General features: G+C 46.4%; 1 protein-coding gene across 7 annotated transcripts in view; it reads right to left on the bottom strand.

Moving 5' to 3' along the window:
• Positions 1–4,396: 4,396 nt before the first annotated feature.
• CLASP1 (cytoplasmic linker associated protein 1) overlaps positions 4,397–22,325 on the bottom strand; it is a 147,994-nt gene continuing 130,065 nt past the window's right edge. For 4 of the 7 annotated variants that reach the window (XM_082763316.1, XM_082763317.1, XM_082763319.1 and 1 more), the window contains 3 exons: positions 12,547–12,753; positions 10,350–10,466; positions 4,398–8,574 (listed from right to left, as the gene is read on the bottom strand). In XM_082763316.1, the coding sequence (XP_082619442.1) occupies positions 8,488–8,574; positions 10,350–10,466; positions 12,547–12,753 (411 nt within the window). In that variant the 3' untranslated portion in view covers positions 4,398–8,487. Of the gene's footprint in view, positions 8,575–10,349; positions 10,467–12,546; positions 12,754–22,325 lie in introns of all 7 variants that reach the window. The other 3 variants (XM_082763322.1, XM_082763318.1, XM_082763320.1) reach the window with 2 other exon arrangements.

The raw sequence follows: 22,325 nt of genomic DNA, 5'->3' as shown, positions 1-22,325 counted from the left end.
CCAAGCACTTTATTGCAAGTTTTCCTCTCGGGCACCCCACCAGCACCGCGTTTGGTCTCCCTCCCCGATTTTTGGAGATTTTTTTTTAATGAGGATTGGTTATGGGGAGGTTGAGTCCTATGCATGGGCCTCTCCCACAGCGCTAGGGGAGCAGCGGGGCCGATGGCTGCCCGGGGCTGCAGGCACCTCCCTGCAGGAAAAAGCAGGAAAAAACTGGCAGGGAGTGGAAAGCAGTGGCAAGCAGATTAGGAAGCCAGCTCCTATTTATAGACCGGCAGCGAGAAACTGCCCCAGCGGCGGGGCCACGGGTGTAACCCTTCCAGCCCCGAGCACCAGCCCCAAGTGAGCCCTGCTGGTGCCACATCAGGGCTGGGGGAAGCAGGGGAGACCCCACACAGTGCTGGGGCTGGAGGCTGCACTTTATGGGGGTCCTAAAAGGGAAGAGTGTGATGGCTGAGGGCTGCGTATCTCCAGGGACATGGGGCAGCTCCTGGAAAGGATTGTCCAAGTGTCTTGCTACAAGGTGGCCAGAGCAAGCCAAATATGTTTCCTCTAAGGAAGAGACGAGGTTTTGGGGGCGATGCCAACTTTTCCAGCCTCGTTTGTGACATCTGAGCTCTAGCAGGGTTGAAGGCAACGGGTGCCAAGGCATTGAGGGCCACCACATTTGCATCGCAAGCAAGTGGCCACCGAGGCTCCACCTCAAGGGAGCTGCTGCAGCCCCGACCCCGCACTGCTGCTCGCCGCTGTCACCCCAGAGCTTATGGTCGAGCCGATAGCCAGAAGTTGTCACCAGCTCCTTGCCGAATTCATGGTGCCAGAGGGCTTTCTGAAACAAGGTATCTCTGCTTTTTGCACAGGAGCCTCCTCCAAGCGTCTCTTCCTGCAGAACAGTGAGTGATTTTTTTTGTTGTCGTTTTGGTTTTGGTCAAATCTATTAATGTTGCCAAGGAGAGGTCACGCAAACACCAAAACCCACGGAATTCAGAGCACAAGTGCCCCGCACGCCCACAGGCCCTACAGCACATCTGTAGGTCTGAGGAGCACACAGGTACCATCCTCCCAACGCTCTGCTTTCACTGCTGCACTACCTGCTGCCGTTTGTGTGTGCCTTCACGCCATAAATCATCATTAAATATACAGATTGAGCATTGCCAGCTTGCTCAGCGCTCTGCCTTCCCAGGCCTGGATTTCTCTGGGAGCTGTGGCAAGCAGAGGCATGTCTGGGGAGGGAGAAGCTCCCCCAGGCCAGTCTCATCGTGCAAAAGCCCCAGTGCCGGCCCCTGGGGCACCCCAAACAGAACGAAAGAAGAGCTGTTTGGCTCTGCCATACTCTGTTAGACCTCAGCACAGCCCGGTTTATCTACATGAGAAGGTAAAGGGCTACAAAAAGGCATCAAAAAGGCATCAGAGCTGCTCAAAGCTGCCGCGTGCCCCCAGCATGCAGACAGCTGGGGCTCAGGCAGGCTGCACCACAACTCCCTGTCCTGTAAGAACCAACACACCCCTGATCCCCCCAGCTATAGGTCTCAACCAGTTGCTGCCTCCTTCCCAACAAGATTTTCCAGCCATTCTCTCACTACCTCGTGTCAATAGCTACTTTTTACAAGATTTCTTTTCTTAATTGATCTAAATCCTTTCCCTTGGCTTTCTTGTTAAAGGTGGATTTAAAGAGGAGCTCATTATCTCGGCCATTTTCAAGTCGTTATTAATTCTATCCCTCTGCTCATTAATTACTCATTACCCCTCACGCTGGCAGGCTGCTTTGTTCCCGATGTGCTTGCGAGCAACCTCCCGGCACCCTGTAATCCCCCCGGCCCCGTGTTAGCTCGTTCTGGTTTCCGCTGCCTTCGCTTTCCCTCGCCTGCTCCCATCTCCTCTGCTCCCAGGCGAGGCTTTTCCTTTCATCTGCACCCGAGTGGCCACGTCCTGCTGAGCTCCTGACCCTAGAAGAGGCACCTAACCCTGGTCAGGGGCTTGGCACTCACCCTTGGGTAGGGTCCTGGGCTTATTGGGCTGATACTTACCAAGCCTTTGGCTGCGGTCAGATCCCCAGGGAGGACCTGCCACCAGGCTAATTTTTCCATGCCTACGTTGCCCCAGCAGCTCACCAAAAGCCTCACAGACCATTTTTTTCCCTTTGCAGCAGGGAGATGGGGATTTACAGCCCCCAAGGTGAGTGCAATGTGTGTTCATTTCCACGCTGAGCCTCCTCCATGCATGGGGACACGCCGGGCAGGGCCCTTCCCAGGCTTCACTGATGCACACCAAGAGGCAAAGCAGGAAAAAATGCATTGGGCTGGTAAAGGGGAGAGGGGGTGTGGTGTTTGCTTGGGGAGGCTAAAGGAGGGTTGCACAAGCAAGTCGTTGGGTTGCACAATCAAAAGCAGCGGAATGACTGTAACTGAAGTTGCCACCGATCAGCTGAGTTGCACTTTCCCAGGGGTGTTGAGCAGAAAAGTCTTATTCTTTAACTGGAGGAAATTAAGATAAGGTAACTAGCCCAGAAGTGCAACTCTGGGCTTGTGCTAAGCCACCCCTTGGCGCATCCCTCAGCAGGAGGGAACTGGTTGCAAAGTGCTGGGCTACTGAGAACTCACAGCAGTTGGGAGCCTCCAGGACAGAGAAACAAACTGAGAACTGGGCCGTGAGTGGTCAGAGCAAGGAAAGTGCCAGCAAAGTGCTAACTACCTTTAATTGCTGGCATCACCTCCCTTCCTCCACCATGGGGGAGAGCCCAGCGAAAGCATCCAGGCCAGCAACAACATCCACTCCTCACTTGCCATCTGTGAAGCAATGGAGTAGTTTGGGACTGCAGGGGACTTCACGACAAAAGAGCTGCAAGGACAGACACACGCCCCCTTGTCAGCGTGCTGCAGCCTCCTCCTGAAGGACATGCTGCAGCACGTGCAGGAATCGAGGACAGGAGCCAAAGACTGAGCGAGATTACTCTCTTCTGTTCCTGTATTTCATTTGGAGAAACTGCTCCAGGATGCTCCTGTTGGACTGCCTACTTGCTGCAGTTGCAACACCCCAAACCATTGCCTCTGCCACGCTGCTCCTGTAGCTCCTGTGCTGGTACCCCTGGAAATGAAAGTCTCCGCACTGAAGTCCATCTCTGTTTCTGCCAAGGAGATCAGCAGGGAGAAAACAACCTCTGGGTTGTTCTGTGTAATGTGCAACAGAGCAGGGAGTGGGTAAAAGCCAGTTGCAGGGTCTGAGGGATGCTCTCTGGCAATGGAGTAGGCAAACGCCCGGCCTCCTCCAGTCCAACCCTTGCTGCCTGGTGCTCTGAAGGAAAAGGAGACCTCCAGCCTTGCAAGCAGCCCCCCACGCGGGTCTTGCACAAGCTGCCAGAAGGATCTATCTCTGCATCTGCAGGATGTCCCTCTCCTCAGCCCCCACGAAGGGCTGTGCAAGGACTGACCGTTTTAAGCACGTGTCAGTGAAATCCAGCTCGCTGCCTTGGCTGGTCTAACAACAGATTTGCAATGCCTCAGACTTCAGAGCTTTTCCCAAGTCCCCAGGGCTCTCAGGCTAATTTAAGCCAGCATCTGGAGTTTTACAAGGCAGGGAGAAGATAGCACTCTATTCATTCTCTCTTCCCTTTCTAATAACCACAGGTACCTGGCACTGCTCGAGAAAAAACACGTGGGAGGTGCTCTGGGAAGAAGCTGGGGTCACTGGGCATGGCTGGACCTTCCCTTGTACTGCTCTGGTATGTTGCAGGGTCAAAAAAAACCCTGCCAGCACAGGGGGAGAGATGGTCCCTCTGCAGCAGGGAGAGCAACCACTGCTCCTCATCCCAGATGGGCCCAGACCCCAAATTCTTCACGGGTGGCATCCCACATGGCAAAGCCCTGTGGCTCCTCCCTGGGCCAGGCCCAAAGCCCTCCTTAGGAGGGAGGAAGGCATGATGCCAGAGCGGGCTCATTCCCTGGCCCCTGCAGAGGCAGCACGTCGGGCAGGTGAGCGGCTCCGTTCCCAGCTGTGGGTCCTGCCCAGGGCCGACAGCGAGCTGAGCTTTGGGGCACAGGGGACAGGGCAGCTGTCTGGAGCTGAAGGACGGAAGGAAATGTGATGGGGAGACAACAAGATGCTTCATCAGGACAGAGCAGCTTCTCCAAAATGTGCCGAGCCCGAGCTTTCATAGCCTTGCGTCCAGTCCCTGAGAGATCGGTGAGTTTTCCCCTTGTTCCTCTGCACACCATGGGCAGGGGCATTTCCACGTTAGCTGGGCAGCAGCAGCCACTGCCACAACCAGACAGTCCTTGTACCAAAAGGCTCACCATGTCCTCAACAGAGAGCAAACCCGTTACCAGCAAAGGCTGCTGGACTGAGATGTGTTAGATAATGCATCCATCTTTATATTTCTCCCCTGAAAAAACAAAAACAAAACAGCAACAACAAAAACACAAAAACAACTTCTGCTTTTTCTAGGGCAAACTCAAAAGGTTTTATTTTATTTTTTTTTAGCAAATTCTATCACGTAAATGTTAACAAAAAACATCTGTACAATTGCCATGATACACTCAAAAGTGAAACAAAAGATATAAATACAGATATGGATGTAACATGACAAAAGCGGAAAAAATAGAAAAAAAAATCCATGCGCATGAACACGGTGCCAACAAAGTCATTTCTCATGGCTGGCATTTTTCAGAGCATTTTTTTCACTTCCCATTTAAAACATTGTTAGCAACGTCCTGCTGTATTCTACAAAGGTCTATTTCTCTGTCCCTTAATATGCAATATTATGCTTGATAAATAAAGGGGTGGGGAGAAAAAGGTTTCGATGACAAAGATGTGAGTTAGGTTACTGATACAGGTTATCGGTAAGCTAGTAGTAAGCAATAAAAAAAGACAGTCTCGTATTGTATTGTAATCCAGGCAAGCACACATAGTGTACCTTAAGAAAGCCACATGCCTCGATAATTCTGCACTACATGAGAACTACAGTACGTAGACCGGGGGGCAGATGGATCCGGTATTCGCCCATGCCCATGGAGCACTGGTGCAGCCAATGGCAGAAAAACACATCCACATCTGAGGTTTTCGGCAACCTTACAGCCAGGAGCCGCTGTCTGCTGAGAGATTTCTCCCATTCAGACTTTTAAAGCATGGTGGGAAAAAAAAAAAAAAACAAAAAACATTTTTTTCTTTTTTTTCTTTTTTTTTTTCTTTTTTTTTTTTCTTTTTTTTTTTCAAAGGTATGAAAAATTGAAGCCCTGCATAACGGGCTGCAAGGAGGAAGAAAAAAAAAAAAGGCAGCTGCAGTAGATGGCTACTGCTGGGAGAACGTGAACACAAGCTTCACCGGTGCGGTGAGGCACTGCCAGCATGCAGATCGTTCTCTGCAAACGTGCGTGGACACTGTGATTTGTAGCCAGAGAGACCTTTATGCTTGCTGAAGAGAAAACAAAACGATTGTACAGCTTTTTGAAGTCAGAACGCTGGAGATCAGAGAGGTGACATTCAGAGCTAGCCCTTTGAGTACTTCAAAGGAAAAAAAAAAAAAGGGATCAGGTCATGTTCAACATACTAAACAACCTTACTATGTACATTATACGCAATGCTTTATAAATACCTACGCAGAATGCTCCCTACTGTATACAGGTATAACATACGTCTAGAGTACTCAAAGGATGAAGGGTCCGCGACCGACCCACATAACGAAAGGAAGGAACACCTTAATGAGCATCTGGTGAAAAACAGGAACGGGGTCTGATTAAGAAAGTAAGGCCTGGTTCTACCATTTTGCAGCCCCAAGTGTGCCAATAGTCTCTGAATAATACGTGCTCATCTCTGTAGCCTCAGATCAGCAGCGGATTTCTCACCTATTGCCCGAGGACGAGCTGTTGACTCCTACTGTAGTGTCAGCGCACGCGCTGGGGGCAGTTCGGGGACATTACAGTGCGTTCACTCTCAGTGCATACTAACAGGATTTTATAAAACATATAAAATCGTTTGAGAAGGAATACAATTCCTGGAGATTTGCTACAGTGTGCCATTCAAAAAGAAAAAAAAAACAGCAAAATTAAAAAAAAAAAAAAAGCAAAGAGTGATGGACCAAGCTCCATCACAGCGGGGAGGGACTAAATGCCACCCGGTCAGCTATGCTGACCTCTGAACCCCAGAACTGGAACAGAAGATGCTGAACTGAGATGGGGAGAAAAAGAGGCATAAATACTAAGCAGAATAAAAAAAAAAAAAAAAAAAAAAACCTACTAAAAATTCAAACAAGACAGCTAACTGCTGCCAACAAGTCGGCTGAGTATTTCCTCAAAAGGGAAAATAAAATCATGTTAAACTAAAATAATTTTAATAATTCAAAAAAAATTAAAAAAAAAAAAAAAAAAAAGAATATTGTAACAAGTGTACTGCAAGATGTTGAAAAGGAATGGTCCACGGAAAGGGAGACACCAACCATGGAGCAGCCAATCCTCCCTCTAGCGAGGAGAGAGCCCGGAGGAATCCGACTGCCAGGATCACAGCCCCTCCTGCCACGGCATTATCCACTGGGGAGCGTGAGGGAAACCAGCCCTGCAGCCAGCGAAAGCCTGGACACATCCTCAGGAGCAGGTCACATCAGCCGGGAAAGGGGCCAGGAGGCTCTGAGCCCAGTCCTACAGAGCCCTCACACACCTCAGCCCCTCCTGAGCAGGGCACTTGGAGCAGAGCTGGCTGCCAGCACAGCTCCCTGGGGCTGGGCCACACGAGCAAGGACTGACAGAAAGGGAGGACAACAAGGCCTCGTCCTCCCCGCTGCAGTTCTGGCAGCTCTCCTGTTCCCAGTGTGCTGCCGAGGTGTCCCTTCAGCTCCTCCAAGGGGAAAGGAAGGAGGCTGGAGAGAGACTGAGGCACTGAGAGAAGCCAGGGAGCACACATCTATCGACACAGCGGCAGGCCGTCCTCCTGCATCACTGGGGGGCAAAATCCCAGTTCTGAGCCGTGGCAGGTGAGGGGCAGGCCTGCCCACCAGCCAGGATCCAGCTTCAGGCCAAACACAGCACTGGCATCCTGCTGCTTCCCCCGGTTACAGGCAGAGGCAACAGGATGGGGAGCTCACCCTCTGCGCCCAGAGGGGTCTCCCTTTGGTGCGGGATGGTGCCATCGGGTATCTGACTGCTGCTGGCATGGCTCTGACTCTGTCTGTGTCATCAGATTGCAAAAGGATTTGCACCGCGGCACCCTCAGCCAGCACAGCACCCCGAGCACCCTCCAAAATGCAAAGCACCCAGCAGGGCTGTGCCTGGGCTGGCTGGGAAGGAGGTTTCCAAAGGCAGCAAACAGCACTGCAGGCTCTGCAGGCACAGGAGGGGAACTGCAGCAGGTGCCCAGCACCACCCCAGCCAACCCTCAGCTTCCGCGGGGTCATTTTGTCCAGTTTCAGATTCCCTTTCTGTCCTCTGGGATGAACAGTTTGCCCAAAGCACACAGGATTTGTAGGGAGAAAGCAAGCCATTTTTTTTATTATTTTTTTTTTTTTTAACAACATCGGCGGGCCCGGTCAGAGCGGCAGGTCAGCCCTTTGGCGCTATGGGCTTGGGTAAAAATACATCCAGCCTCGCAGGGCAGCGCTGCGACACCGCCCTGCCAGCTCCGAGTGCCCACCCGGGGACGCGCTCTGATCCAACACCCACCGAGCTCCAGTGCCTGAACACGGGCATCAGTCCCAGAACTGTGACTCAGGTTGCCTTTGGGGAGTAACAAGTAACCTGAAGAGTCTTTTTTAGCGCATGAAAGAGCCAAATGGGTTGGGAGAGGGGAAATATTTACACGGTCAATGAGAGGAGCGACAGCCCAGCTGCTCTACACAGCGCAGCTGGCTGGAGAGCAGTTACAGAGAAATCAGCCCATCGGAGGTCTGTCAGAAGAACTATATACAAAAACTCAGATATTTAAAAAGAACCTACTTTTTCATTACTCACTTGATATCTCCTTATTAAAGCATCAAAGGCTGGAACCACAGCCACACTGGCAAAGATCTCCTCGTGGAGAGCCCTGCACGTTAGGCAAGCTGCGATGGGAAGTACAAAAACAGGACCACGAGACTTGTGGAGGAGAACCTAACCAGAAGGGCTGCGGCCGCAGGGAGAGAGCGGGTAACTAGAGCACAGAAAGCAAAACTGGGTATGATCTAAAACAAGATTTGTTTGACCTTTACTCACGTCCAGGTTTTCGGACTGTGTTTTGGAACGCTAACCTAAACATATTTCCGAGATTTCAGCAGGCTATACAAATATGTTTAAGTATGGCTTTCTGTTGTTCACTTTTAATGAAGACTGCAACACAGACCTTGCTTCCTTTACATTCAATACCAGTAAGATTCTACATAAAAGCTTTAAGGGACTAAAATACTGATTGCAATAAATATCTGCATGGCCTCCTTTAGCTGATGGAGCGCGCCAGTGAAGAGTAGCAGAAAGGTCTCTGAGAGGCACCGTTGATTGCTTCTAAGTCTACACATATGTCCACACATCTCCATTAACTGTGCGTTGAAACATCTGAAGAGGAACTGCTGTTGCTGTTGGTGGTCTGGGCCCTCTTTATGTACAAGTTTAGTAGTTTCATCTGAAAGAGATAACAATGATTAGGAGAAGATGCCAGGAAAAACAGGCAGATTGCAAGCCTTAAACACAGACTCTGCAGTGATCTCTGTTTTGGGCAAGCTGGCACCAGGCTCTCCAGAGGAGAAGCAGAAGCAAAGCTGAGCATATTTCAGAACATGCAGAAATAGGAAGGGAGACCTGGTCCCACTGAAGCTACAGCCAGATTTAATGGGATTTAAAAAAAAAATCCAACAACATTTGTTTCCCTTCAGCAGCTGTCGGTTCTGACCTCCGTCCCAGTCTGCTCTAGGTAAGCAGGATGCCAACAGAGGTCAGTGGGGCTGCAGGTAGGCCCTGAATTCACTCACACCCCAGTAACCCAAGAGCCATGGTCCCTCCTAGGAAACACCTGAGCTCTCCGTGCTTAGGGAGTAAAAGCAGGATAGGTTTTGTTCTTTACAAAACGTTCATTTTCAATGACATTTATCTTCATTAACTTGGGCCATCTAGTGAAACTGCAGCTGTTATGATTATCCACTTCCTTTGCATGGGTTTGTTTTCTTATTCCGCCTTACCACCTTAGCTCCAGATCCTACAGTGACTCACACACACACTTAACTTTAAACATGCAGGCAGTCTGCATAAACTCGGAAGAATTACTCACATGTTTATAGTTAGTTATGTGGTGGAGTAAGTCCACGGCACCTAGGATACTGGGATAATAAAGCCTCTACAGCATTTTATAGGGGAATTTCCCAACTGCCTGAATATAAATGAGGTAAATCTCAGCACCCGGAGCTCTTTTTTTTTCCAGAGCAAATGGGAGGTGCAAGTAATTTAAGGACAAATCAACTCAATTCAGAAATAAAATCCAAATGTTCTCAGTCTCAGATTCTGTTTTGGCCTACACCACAATTCCTACCCATGAAAGAAACCATTGCTTCAAAACAACCAGATGAAGCTCTCTGAACTAAGTAGCTATTCACATTCAGAGACATATTTCAGAGACAACAATGCAGAATTCATCCTAAAACTGCAAAGAAATGTCAGGTGTTAAGACTTCAAACAAGAGAAGTCTTGTAACAGCTTCCTGAATGCCAGTTCTTGTCTGAAGGACAAGAATGAATTAAAGACCTGAATTTATTTGCAGCATCAGGTCAGAACATGAGTTTTGCTTCTCACATGAGCCCAGGACACAAAGGCTTCTGAAAGATCGCTCAGACTTGCTGGTGTCCCAGGAGGAAAGGGACACATCTGCCATGCAATTAGGAGTGAAGCTCTACCTGCACTTCTACCAGCCCTCATCATGACCTGCTGCTGAAAGGAGAGGTGCTGCTCTCCTCCATCCTAACCATGCATTCCCATCACTCTGCATTAGGTTAACATCTCAGCCAAAGAGCAGACTGTAAAATAATTAATTTGTATTTCAGATTTGTTTTTCTGCTGGAGAAGCCAGCTGATCCAATTCACTGCATTGTCACCCCCTCGATGCAATGCAGAAGGACCAAGGTAACCGTGGCTGTAGTGGGAAGGACCCACTCAGAAGCAGCTCACAGTTACACAGGATCAAACGCAGCAAGAAATCGAACCCTGAACCCCATTCAGAATTTGCTCTGCAGGGTATGAAATGCTCGCTGCTGAGCAGGTGTTGCCTCATTCTCGTGGTGCTTGCCACAGTCAGATAGTCCAACTCATTCGGATTTAACAGAGCACAGGAACTTGACCCAGAGCTACCACTGCTCTTACTCCTATTAGGAGCTGGCTGTTACCAAAATACCAGAGGCATTACTCCCATACCTTGCTTCCTGTGAGTTGTGCGAGATGAGGTTTCAGTTCTTCTCCAATTACTGAGTAAATTGCCACTAGGCAAAATACACTAGCTTTACGGACACTGCTCTCTGTGTTATCGTAACCCTAGGAAACAAGAAAAAATGGTCACAGATCAAACAGCACTTACTAACATCCTTACAGATCAATATACTAAAAAGCTGATTAACTTTTTGCAAGTGTGGCTACCAACCTAACAAATCAATAGAAAGGCCTTGCTGAATGTAACAGTTTGCAATACAAATGCTCAAAGAGCAAGAAAATACAAACATCCAGCACATCCTATTTGTTTCTTATATTATGTTATTACTGCAAGTTATTAATATCTTGGGGTTTTATGTCATTGAGCCAGAACACAGATTCTCAGCATAGGATTCTATCAGATGTACAAATTCCCATGTCCAGTTCAGATGACCACAACGTGCCGTATGGGATGACTAAGACTTCTTGGAGTGGAACAGCAGCGTTCCCAGCTTGCCTGCAGACACGTCCTTCCTTTTAACTGAAAGTAAATCAGTTCTACACCTGAGCAAAGTTACAGATTGAAATGACTTTTTTTTCTTTTTTAGAAGAATGACCTAATATTTATATCACTCAGAATATGAAATCCAGAAAGTTTAGTGAAGAGATGTTCTACCCAAATAGGTGTTTGCATAGAACAGCTCAATCTAGGCATTAGAAGCTGCAAAAATCATTGTCATGGATTATTTTCCAACCCTTTAAAAGCACTGGGCTTCAACGCTGTATAGAGCAATGCTACACCCGTGCTAGTCCATTAAATGAACTGTCTTCTGTAACCAGGAACTTTTATTATTAATAATTTTTATTACTTATTAGGTAGGAAATACCCTGGAAAAGAATGTGCTGAGAGACCCCTGTGGGTGTGCTGATCTCTGGCAGCTTCTGCAGCTCAAACAAGCCATTGGATCACCCAGCAACTTGTGCCATCAGTCCTGTACTCAGGCAGGGACTTATTGCTAAGCAGCAACCCCATAAGAAACCCCACACATCTTTTTGGTGTGTGGGATGCTGGCTGCCCTGGGCACAGCGTGACCTCTGCCAGGAAAGCCATAGAGGGATGGCACATGGCTGGGGTCGCCTGCCAGCAGGGCTAATGTTCTGGCTGCAAGGCTCAAAATACAGTCTGAAATGACTGTTTAAAATCCCAAAGAGCACGGAATCCCAAAGAGTAGGGATACACCTGGGTGAGCTCAGAGAAATATTAAGCTACGGTGCTCTTTGCACAAATCCCTTCAGCTGGAAGGATCCCCAAATACTTTCCAAACGCAAGTAGATTCTGTTGATCACTGTGACTTCCTAAGGTGGAGAAATATCACTGGCTGCTCCAAGATGAAAAATCGCAAACTAGGCTCCAAAATAAGATTTGTTTTAAGACATTAAAGCAATCTAATAAAACACATACAACCGTGTTTTTAAAGGCATACTGCTCCCAAACTTTTCTGGTGCGAAGCTACACTGTCCAGATTGTTGCCACCAACAATGAGGGCTAAGAACTTTTCACAACAAAAGTTTACATCAATACAGAACTGCCCGATTCCCAGAGGTTGAAATACAAGAACACAATTGCAAGAACAGACACGACAACATTTGGACAAATGCTAAGATGCACAAGGGAAATTTCTGACTTTGCTCTTGTCCATCCACTCTTTACACTTCACAGTGAGGCAGCTTCTTTATCCCAATTCTCTACTTCAGTCTTACCACCCGAACACATTCAATTCTTTCACACTGACTTATTTGCTCCTGTCACAACCCCTCCCCAGTAAACACACCCACGTTCTCTCTCCATTGCTGCTACCTCCCCTTATTTCCATCGTGCTTTCAGTCTCATCCCAGTTGCTAGCACTGCCAGCTGCTTGTACAAGGGAACTGAATACAGCCTCACCACAGCCAGCACCGAGAGAGAAATTCTCTATGGAAGACCAAGTCTTAGCACTGGCAAAAACACAGCTCCCCACCCGGCTTGAGAGGGTTATGAAAGAGGCTGAATGAAGTCAGTGAGCAGTTCAGTCCTGATTTCAGAGAGAAAATAAGAAGGACCATCCTGCCTGCTGGACTTCAAATTGAAGTGCAAAGTACACCCAAAGTGCACAACGGTTCCATGATGGTTTGCACTCAGGAGCATTTGTGATGGGGGATTCTGTACCTGTAACAATCCAGGAATGATATCAGGGAGGAGCTGATGCAACGATTCCTTGGAAATCCTCTCAATAACTTTCGTCTGCATTTTGATGGCAGCTAAATTGATTGGATAATCCGCAGTCTGAATGATGGGGCAAAGCACCTTGATGCACTGCTCAGGGTGGATGGAGCTTGCCAGGGTGGAAGCAGCTTCCTCAGCAGCTCTGACGACCTGCAATGAAAGCAGAGCAAAACCTTACATTAATGAGGTCACACTTCACAGACAAAACCACCTGTGTACTCTAGGATTGAACGCCAGGAAATACTCAGGGATGTTTATTAACAGATCTGCAGGAGGCTCTTCTGAGAGGCAATCAACTCCCAGAATTCGTGTTCTTCACCTCCAGTGACATTTGTTCCCACCAGACAGCGGTACGCAGTTCGTCCTGCCTGAAGGGACTGGGTCAAAGACGTGGCTAGTTTGAAAGTGTTGATTAAGGAAAACAAAAAAAAAAGAGAGTATCTTTGTCACCCAGTAAAGGTAGGCATTGCTATCCTAGGAAAACCAAAAGGAAGGTACCTCTCTAGCCACTGTCAAGGAACCTAAATCCACCAGCTTAGATTTCAGTGCTGAATGTAGCTCCTTAAACATTACACTGCCACACACTGCATAGACGCTGTCATACTTTTCAATATGCATCTGCCCTGCTGAGTGCTTGGGTGCCCAAGCTGGGACAACCATGCCTGCACAGATGTGTCCTGCCATGTCCCAGCTAAGCACTGCTGCACTCAAACCCAGGCTGCAGAGCCAAGCAAGCTTCAGGATAATCAACGACCAGGCAAGAGTGCTCTGAGCACGTCTAACACATTAAGGCAGTGCTGGAACACAATGAAACATGGGAGGAAGAACAAGTGGAAACAGGGGTAGCGTCCACCTTTTGTTTTTGTGACTAGCCCACCCTGTAAAGCAGTCACACAGGATGAAGGATCCAAAACTCGGTTCTACTCTGCACCCACCTAAGGGAAAGCAAATCCACACCTTTCACACTTCTCCCCAGCAGGCAGGACAGCAAGCTGCAAGAGGAAAGACCTGATTCTCTCCTCCCATGAGAGTTACTCATTTCACACTCCACAATAATTGGATAAAAAAAAAAAAAAAAAAAAAAAAACACAGGATGGGAAGCAGGTTTTCTTTTTTCATGTGTCTGTGCTAATTGCCAGGCAACAAACTGAGGTTCTCCCTTGGCTGCACTCTTCCTGCCCTCAAACCACATGCTCCATACTCCCCATGTTGTTTCAGTACACGAGATGGAGGATGCCTTTGCCCACCACATCCCCTCTCTTCTCTTTTCACTGTTTACCTTCAAGGGAGGGTAAATCCTGTGTGGACAGAGATGCCCTAGTGGACAGATTTAAATCACAGACCTCATCTCTAAGAGAGGAGCATTCACAAAGCCTTGCCCTTAGAGCATCTCCAGCTTCTCCAGTTCTCTAACTCATCCTAAGCCAGACTCCTCAGCGTTGTCTGAAGTCAGTATTTTGAAACCACCAAAGGAAAATCTGTCCCAGACAATACACACAAAAAAACAAACTCTCCCACAACAAATAAATAAATCGATCCGCAAGTCTCCCATCACTTAGACTCAAGCCCCGGTTGCTGGATTCTCTTCATTCCCCTCTTCCACACACTATCGTGGTACCAAACTCAGGGATTTCTGTTTGACTAAAGCAATCCATGGACAGCTCTATCTGCAAGGAACTAATGTGGACAACACATGTACCAGGAGTACTTGGAGATTTAACCCAGTCCTTACTAGGACAAGAACATCTCCCTGCCTTGGCTACAAATTATTTTCCAGCAAAGACTAGTTGATTTCAAGGCAGAAGCCGCGAAGAGTGAGCAGCTCAGGCAGACTACTGATGTAACAGAAGAGATCACCCCTGCCTACACAGCCTGTTTCACCCACGGTGAAAAAAACATATTCCATAATTCCATGGTATTAAAACATATTCCATAAAGGAATGGTAATCCACAGCGTGGTCAGTGTTCAAAAGATTTCATCCTGAAAGCTCTGTGAATGAGTAACGAAGCAGAACAGTGCTTGTTTAGGTCTTCCAGCTATTTCTTGGCTAATTCCTTCTCAATTCCACACATGAGAAGCATGAAGGTTTCCATGTCAGCCACCTTAGGAGGATGTACTATGCGACTTTTTAAGAAAAGGAGAGAAACATCCAAGTACTTTAGGAAACCTAATGCCATGGTTTGGAACCATGGCACTGAATTGCTGGAAGGGATGAAGTCAGGAGCTCCCAGGAGGTCTCCATTGAATCTGAGGAGGTTTCCTGCAAAGGAATTCACTGCTTGGCACTGCAGCTTCTGACGTCGTCGTTACTAGTGCTGAAACACTGCTAGCATCAAGCTCTCACAAACAATGCGGTGGATAACAGAGGGTGTAGGTTATCTTGTAATCAACTTAATGTTTACATGCAAGTCACTTTATATATATGCATGTTAAAAAAAAAAAAAGCCTCATAACTGTTTGGGCACAGGCCATTTGAGGATTTTGCTTTTTTGGCAACTCCAAATATGTTTAGTTAATGTTATCAGATACTGTGAGAAAGAAAAGCTTGCATGTATCACAACTTCCTAAAAAAATTACTTATTTTTTAATCCTCATGGTATCTTTCTTATAATAGAAAGACAGTAATATTTTAGTATACACCTGGAGACAGACTGATCTTAAAAATACTACTGTAAATCTGGGAGTAGGTAAAACTTTCAACAATTCCTTTTGCATTTAAGTTCCACGTACTGTTTGCATAGTTTACCGTGCACATTAAGTTGCAGATATGAGGCTAGCACATGAGACAAAACCTTTATTTTAAAAAGCCTATTATCATCTCCAAGCACCAGGGATTAAAACACAGCTGTAATTCTTCACAAAATGATCCAGGATTCCAATTGCAACAAAGGTCATAATGTATTCTGCACACTGTAAGGTCAGCAAGAAAAGCTGTAAGGGTACGGTACAAGATTATTTATGCCCGTGCAAGTCCTTCTCTTCCAGCAAAGCTGCCCATTTCTAGCCAGGATCTGGCAGCATGTGCGCAGCAGTTGGGTATTTCACATCGCTGCATTTCCTCTGAATACAGAAGGGCACATTACACATGTCCAGTAGGGCTCCTGCTGATCCTAGCTAGTAAATGTGACAACACCAGGGAGATTTCCATGTCTTCCAAGAGCACATCTGGCAGGCAGCATCTGCATCCCGGCCACACTTCAGCAACCCCCTTAAGCGTGTGTTTAGCTTTAATAACACGCTTAAGTCTCACTGACGTCAATGGGATTCAAACATGTGCTTACATGCTTGCTTGAATCAGAGCCTCGGCAGGTAACTCGCTGCCTTGGAAAGGAGCAGCAGGGGACAGGCTGGAGACAAAGGGGCAGGCAGGGCAGTACCAGCTCGGAGCAAGCCAAAAGGACAAGCTCTTCCCTCGTTTGTGTCCATTGGCACAGAAAGCCAAAATGCCACCACTCTGCAATGCAAGTAGCAGCCTTGCTCAATAGGTCTTTCCTTCTGGCTTTGGCAGAATAAAGCATTTCACCACCCAGACCTGCATCCCATGAGGGAAAGCTTGTCTCTGAATACTTGCACAGCACTGTCAGTCACATTCACCTGGTACCACCCGAGGAAATCGGCAGCATTCCTGCAGAGGGGGAAGTGCATTATCAAAAGATATGAACTGCCAGGTCATTTGGCAACGAGGGTACACAATTATAGCTGAGTTTAGTGAAGATATTTTGCCCTGAGGCACAACACCCATGTCTCGTAAATTATACATACCGCACAATATCAAAAAAATCAAAAATCTTTTTTTAAATCAGGGCTTTAACCTGACCAACAGAGTGAAACAACCTTAAAAGGAGTGGAAGAAACAAGCAAAATTCCAGCAACAGCTCTTCTGCCCATCTGTGGAGGGAAGACTGGCAGATACACACTGGGAAGCAATAGGAACGGCTCCATTAGGCTCAGACTAACAGCATACACCACAAGAAGTGGTAGCTATGAAATACATCCTTTAAATTTGAGAAAAAGAGTGCTGTTCACTCTTCCGTTCAGGCAGACAGAACCTTTAGTTGGGGAAGACTGTAAGCTTCAGCCAGCAGTAAGGAGGGAGAATGCCCTCACTGAAGCATCACTGCATACTTCCTAGCTGTTGTCTGAAGCAGGGTATGAAGTGAAGCAAAGTTCTTGTTTAACCTAGTACAGTTATGCTCAATTACCTCAGAAACATGAAAGAAAACTAGCAGTTTTCAAACAATTATACCAGCTGGAAGAAGCAAGTTCAAAGGGGTGCCTCTGAAGCAAGACCTGCAAGACTGGAGAGCCTGTAGTGCTGTGAAAGTACTGACACTAAGCTGTGTGTAAGGTATGTCCCAAACACAATTTTACCTCCTAGTGAAAGTGTAGAGCAAACCATGGCTGGAACTGGAGAGTCTGATGCCACTGAACACAAGGCAGGTAGCGCAGGAATGCAGATCCAGAAGATAGCACTCTGCCTTACAGGAGCAGGTTTTTCTCCTTTCCAAAGCCTTACCTTATGCTCTACACGCTGCAGACTAGATCCATCCTGACTTGTGCTGGCATAACATAACGCTGCACTTTCTGGCAGGCTGGCTCCTTGAAAGACATCTGCAGCATGTTAAGACCTTTCTAGTGAGCTCTCCCATGAAAGAGAAATAGTTGTAATTCCACCCAGTTTGCTCAAACCGGCTGGGTGCATCAGCCACACAGACGTAGTGGAGGTAGGGAGCCCACCTGTGTAGCAATGTCTGCCTTAATGCTGTATACAAAGGAGTACCCTTTGAGGTAACAGGTCAGACAGTCCCAGGAATATAATATGTGCATGAAATGCTTTCTGATTTCAATGGGAGGGGACATGTTGAAGTGCAGCGTTAGGAACAGCCACCTGTCACAGATCCCTTTCTTCTAGTAGAGAAGCATTTTGGCATCACTGACACTACAGAAGTTGCTGGACAGAACTCACCCACCGGCTTACCTGAATCACAATGCACCACAGCCTTTGGGCGCTGTTCACTTAAGACAAGACCAAACCAAGAAACCAGGACTGCATCCCTTCAGCACCATTTCTTCTGCTCAGCTATTACCCTCAGTGCATTACAGATGTTGCTTGCTGCCCACTGCTGCAACAAGCAGCTTGCCTCTGGTAATCCACTCTTGGCTTTGGTCAATACACAGCAGCTTTCCAAAGGGTTTTGATGCTTTCATTTCTGCTTCTAAATGACACATGCTGGGCAAATAAGAAAAGAAAAATATATGCCCTGATTCCCCTAAGGCAGAACGTGCCAGCTGCATGGGCTGTGCAGGGAATCAGCGCAGCGTGCTGGGATCTGAGCAGAGCCATGCTTGAGGACCTGGGTGAGAGCTGTACGGGACTGTGTGTGAGACCACAGGCTGGAGTACTTCACCACAAATGCTAAGCTGCATGGTCTCTGCAGAAAGTTGTAGGGAATTAATTACTGTAAAAAACCCGACCAACAAACAACAACAAAAACCACAAAAAAACTTGGAGGCTTTTTTTATTCCAGTGTGAAATATGCAGAGCCCCAGAAGTTTACTAAGCAGAAAACAAGGTTTTGCTCTGGGGCTTACAAGGCACACAGCTATGTTTTCGAAACAAGCTTTGCTATTTAGAGGTAGTTACTTAAAGCCTGCATAATTTAGGCTGGAGGGAATGGAGGCTTACCAATACCTAGCCAGGCAAACTCCCATCCCTGAAGGGTACACAGTCTGATCCAGACAGGAACAAAGAACTAAGCACTACGTTTCAAAGCAGGAAGTGGACTCAGTAATGGGGAGTGCTAAGCAGATGAAAAAAAAAAAAATTTTTTTTTTTTAAAGGGATTCAGAAGAGATGAAGTAGATTAGGTTGCTTCTCCTGTGTACTAAATATTTCAAATGTGTTGGGAATTACAGAAAGCACAAACGCATACTATAAAACATCAACAACTGCCAAGCTGCAGCACCTGACAGCTTCCAGCACAGACTATGCATCAATTAACCTTAAAGACTGATCATTTGGTGCTTTTCTTTAGGAAACTACATTTTACAGAAACAGATACAGACTGTACTATAATCATCGGAGAACAGTTGCAAATCATCTTATAAATGTCAGCGTCAATCTAAAAACACCTCAGCAAGATAGTAACAAGTATTTAAAGTCAATGGATAGCTGTGATTTGTTCTTCTCCACCTTCTCTTACAGGGTTACAACAGGGAATGTTACATCCCAATTATGTTTATGGGCTTCCTGGATAGCGAAAGACCAAAATCAGGAATTTAAGACATGGGACAATATCCTTTCCTTGCCCAAAGCACCGATCGGTTATGTCTATAGGCTTAGTTGCAGAGAAAAACAGAGCTGCAGAGAAAAAGCAAGGAAATTGCTATCCAATGATTTTCACTGGGAAAGATGTTCTGCACCAATTTCCCAAGATAACTATTTCTGTTTTACTATCCTCAGGAAGAACACACTCATTTTGGTGGTATGAATCTGAAGGAATGCCTTATCAACGGCATTGGGTCAGCAGACAGCATTTCTCCTTAGTTACGGGTGAGTAACTACACTGGAACAAATGAGTTAATATTAACTAATTGGCAACAGAAGGATGGTTCTCTTCCAAAAAAATCCAAACAAAGAGTGATAAAAATCAACAAGATTTAATATTGTCCACAACTCTAATTATGTTCTAATAATCCAGAAGTAAGTGAAAGGCATTTACGTGTCAAGCCCCCTAAATATTTACAGTTATTACTGAGGCAGGCTTGACTCTTCACATCACCCCATTCAAACAACAGTATTGACTAGACTGTTATAGTACAAATAGCACAAAAACAAGCTAAAGTTAAAAAGTGCAAACTGAACATGGATCCCAACCCAGAGTCTTGTCTGTAGCCCAGGGTTAGAGGAATTTTGAACCCACATTGAGGTCAGAGCTTTGCCAATCGCCTGTGTTTGCACCCACAGGACATGAGACTCTGCATTCAACTGAGTTTTCCTCCCTGGTGTCCCAGTGAAGGAGTGCGGGTCTCAGCTGTGTTGCTTCACTGATCCTACACCTTACCTTCAGCAATGAAGGCAGAGGAGTTCTAGCTGTAGCAAAGATCCAACCATCAAAAGGCTTCAGCTTGGACTTGGAAAACATCCAATTATCCAGGCATCCCAAGATACCGAACTATGCTAACACTACGCTTTGATGCTTCCAATTGTACCATCTGGGAGCAGGAAGAGAACAAAACCACATTCCTTTTTGTTTCAGACTAAATCTTTTAACTACATATTGGCACTGAAATGGAGGAAGGGATGGTATTTGTCAGGTCATGAATATGGCGATTATGATTTCTTACTTGAATGTTCTTGGCCATGCTGAACAGAAGCAATATTGGAATCTGGGAAGACAAATTAACCTTCCTGTTGACTTCCAAAGATGTGTCTCTTGATACAATGTCTTTTTGGAGACAGTGCCTGAGCTTAACAGTTCGTCTGTACTGTGATTATTTTCAAACTCCTCCTCTTTTGCTTGGTCACTTTACACTGATTGTCCGTGGGCTCATACACAACAGAAATTGGGAGCAATAACTTGGGGGCAATTAGCAATCCCCGTGCTAAAGGAGAGACTCGGGTAGGTAAGAGTGAAGCAGATACAGATCGCTCCAAGCAATCACTTTCTGCTGATTTATGCAGCCCGTTTCAAAGGATCTCAAACTACAAATCAGGGTCACTCCTGTCTTACTACAAGGCAAAAGCAGACCTGAAACAAACCCTGATGTGACATCCTACCAGGGGCATTACTGGCACAAGGATTAACACTTTTCTAACCCTATTATATAGCAGCTTTCCTCAAAATAGTTTTTATAGTATAAAGGAAGATTTTATTTACTCTAAAGACAGTATAACCACTGCCTTCAATATTACTCAGTTTTAGCGAAGGAGAACACTAAGACAGACCACTGCCATCTTCCCACTTCCCCCTCCAGCTGTTCTTTTAAAATGCCCTTCAGTCACAGACCTGTGAATCTCCACTTCACCTCTTGCTGCGTGGGATGAAGTCCGAGGGCAGCTCCTCCGCAGCCCCTGGGGAGAGCAGTGCCACCAGTCAGCGCTGACTGGGAGCTGGAGGGCCACCAATTTGTGACCTCCTGGCCCAGGGCTATGAGTTTGACCAACTGAGCCGTACCCAAATGTTAATTTTTCACAGGCTTAACAGAATCAGCAAGCCCCAGCTAAAGGTAAAAATACCTGAAGCGTTTTCCCGGGTATATCTTTAGCCTAGCTCACGTAGAGACCCAAGCGCAGACTGGGAAGTTTTTCTTAACTTCAGGAATGCTGATATTCTCAAATTACTGACAGACAGACACAACTTTCATGGGTTGCCTTGTGATTCTGAGTCCCATTTACACAGGTATCATAAAACACATACATGGAACAAAAAATCCCATGTCTTGGGGCAACACCTCAGATAAGCACTGCAGATAAAGTGAGCAGAGGAATAAACATAATGATTTTTAATTATTTTACTATTTTTTAAATATTAACACAGAAAACTTAGTACACACTTCCTTCAGCATACTCTGGGGAAGACCAAACGCCCATGGCTGCAGATTGTTCGCTCCTATAGCAGCACCAGTGCCACCACTTCATACAGCTGTGCAAACAACTTTTTAAAAGCAACAGACAGCTAAATGGGACTACACCTGCAGCATCCTACGACAGCTGTCACCCAAAGGTCTCATCGCAGCAGTAAATCTCATCTTTTTTAATGACAGAGATGTTATGCAGAACCATCGACAAATCAAAGGAATGCCACATGTAGTGTAGCACAGCAGCTACTTGCTGAGAGCAACACAGCTCTGGCTTACTCTTCTGTAAAGAAGTGCCAGAGCTCTCATCTCTTCATTCCTGGCCTGAGCTTTGCTTTCTGTTACAAAGAGTTATTCTTCTCTGCTTTTCCTCAGGAGGCATCTCACATGCAAATCCTGAGGAACCTTGCCATACTACAAGCATGAAGAACATGGTGTGGGGAGTACAGAAGCATAAAATGCCACGTTTTCAACATTACACCTACTTTCTGAAAAATGTGCCAGTCACACAAGTGAGCTCTGAAAGGGCATCAAAAACAATGTCAGAGCCCATCTGGAAAGGTGCTGCAGCTTTGGAGGACTTTCAGAAAAAAACACAGAGGGCACTGAGTCAAGGTGAGCTGAGAAGTATGTAACCAGGAAAACCTGCCAATAAAAGGCACTCCTTCAGAACACAATGTTTTGTCTGACTACTTTATCAGGAAATCAATTTACAACTGCTTATTACTCTGAACTGAAAATGACAGGAGTGCAAAGGCTTTAAATCGAGGAGAGGAGGATAGGCAGCTTACAGCAGTCTTCATTCACTAAAGGATTAAACTTTTTCTACTTCTGCATTGTAGAGATATATCCAGCCTGTTAGGTTCTTTCTTCCCTGGGGGTGTTTTTGTTTTGTTTTGATTTTTAAACAGTACATTTTTGCTGTGCGCAGGTAAAGTAACCTTGTGTCAGTTATGCAATGCCCTGGAGCAGCCTGATCTATACAAGGATCTTTTTCATGGCCAAAAAAGCTCTCCAGAGATACCTAAAATTGCAACTTTAGGACAAGCCTTTTGCAGAGAAGACTAAGTTTTAGATTGCAAAGGAAGGAATTTGTTACCAAAGTGATCACAGAAATGTGCAGAAATGTACAGAAATTCAC

The sequence above is a fragment of the Aythya marila genome (genome assembly GCF_965140915.1).
Source record: "Aythya marila genome assembly, chromosome: 6".
In the NCBI taxonomy this organism is placed as follows: domain Eukaryota; kingdom Metazoa; phylum Chordata; class Aves; order Anseriformes; family Anatidae; genus Aythya; species Aythya marila.
The sequence above is the reverse complement of the archived record's forward strand: the minus strand, read 5'-3'. Positions and strand labels throughout refer to the sequence as shown.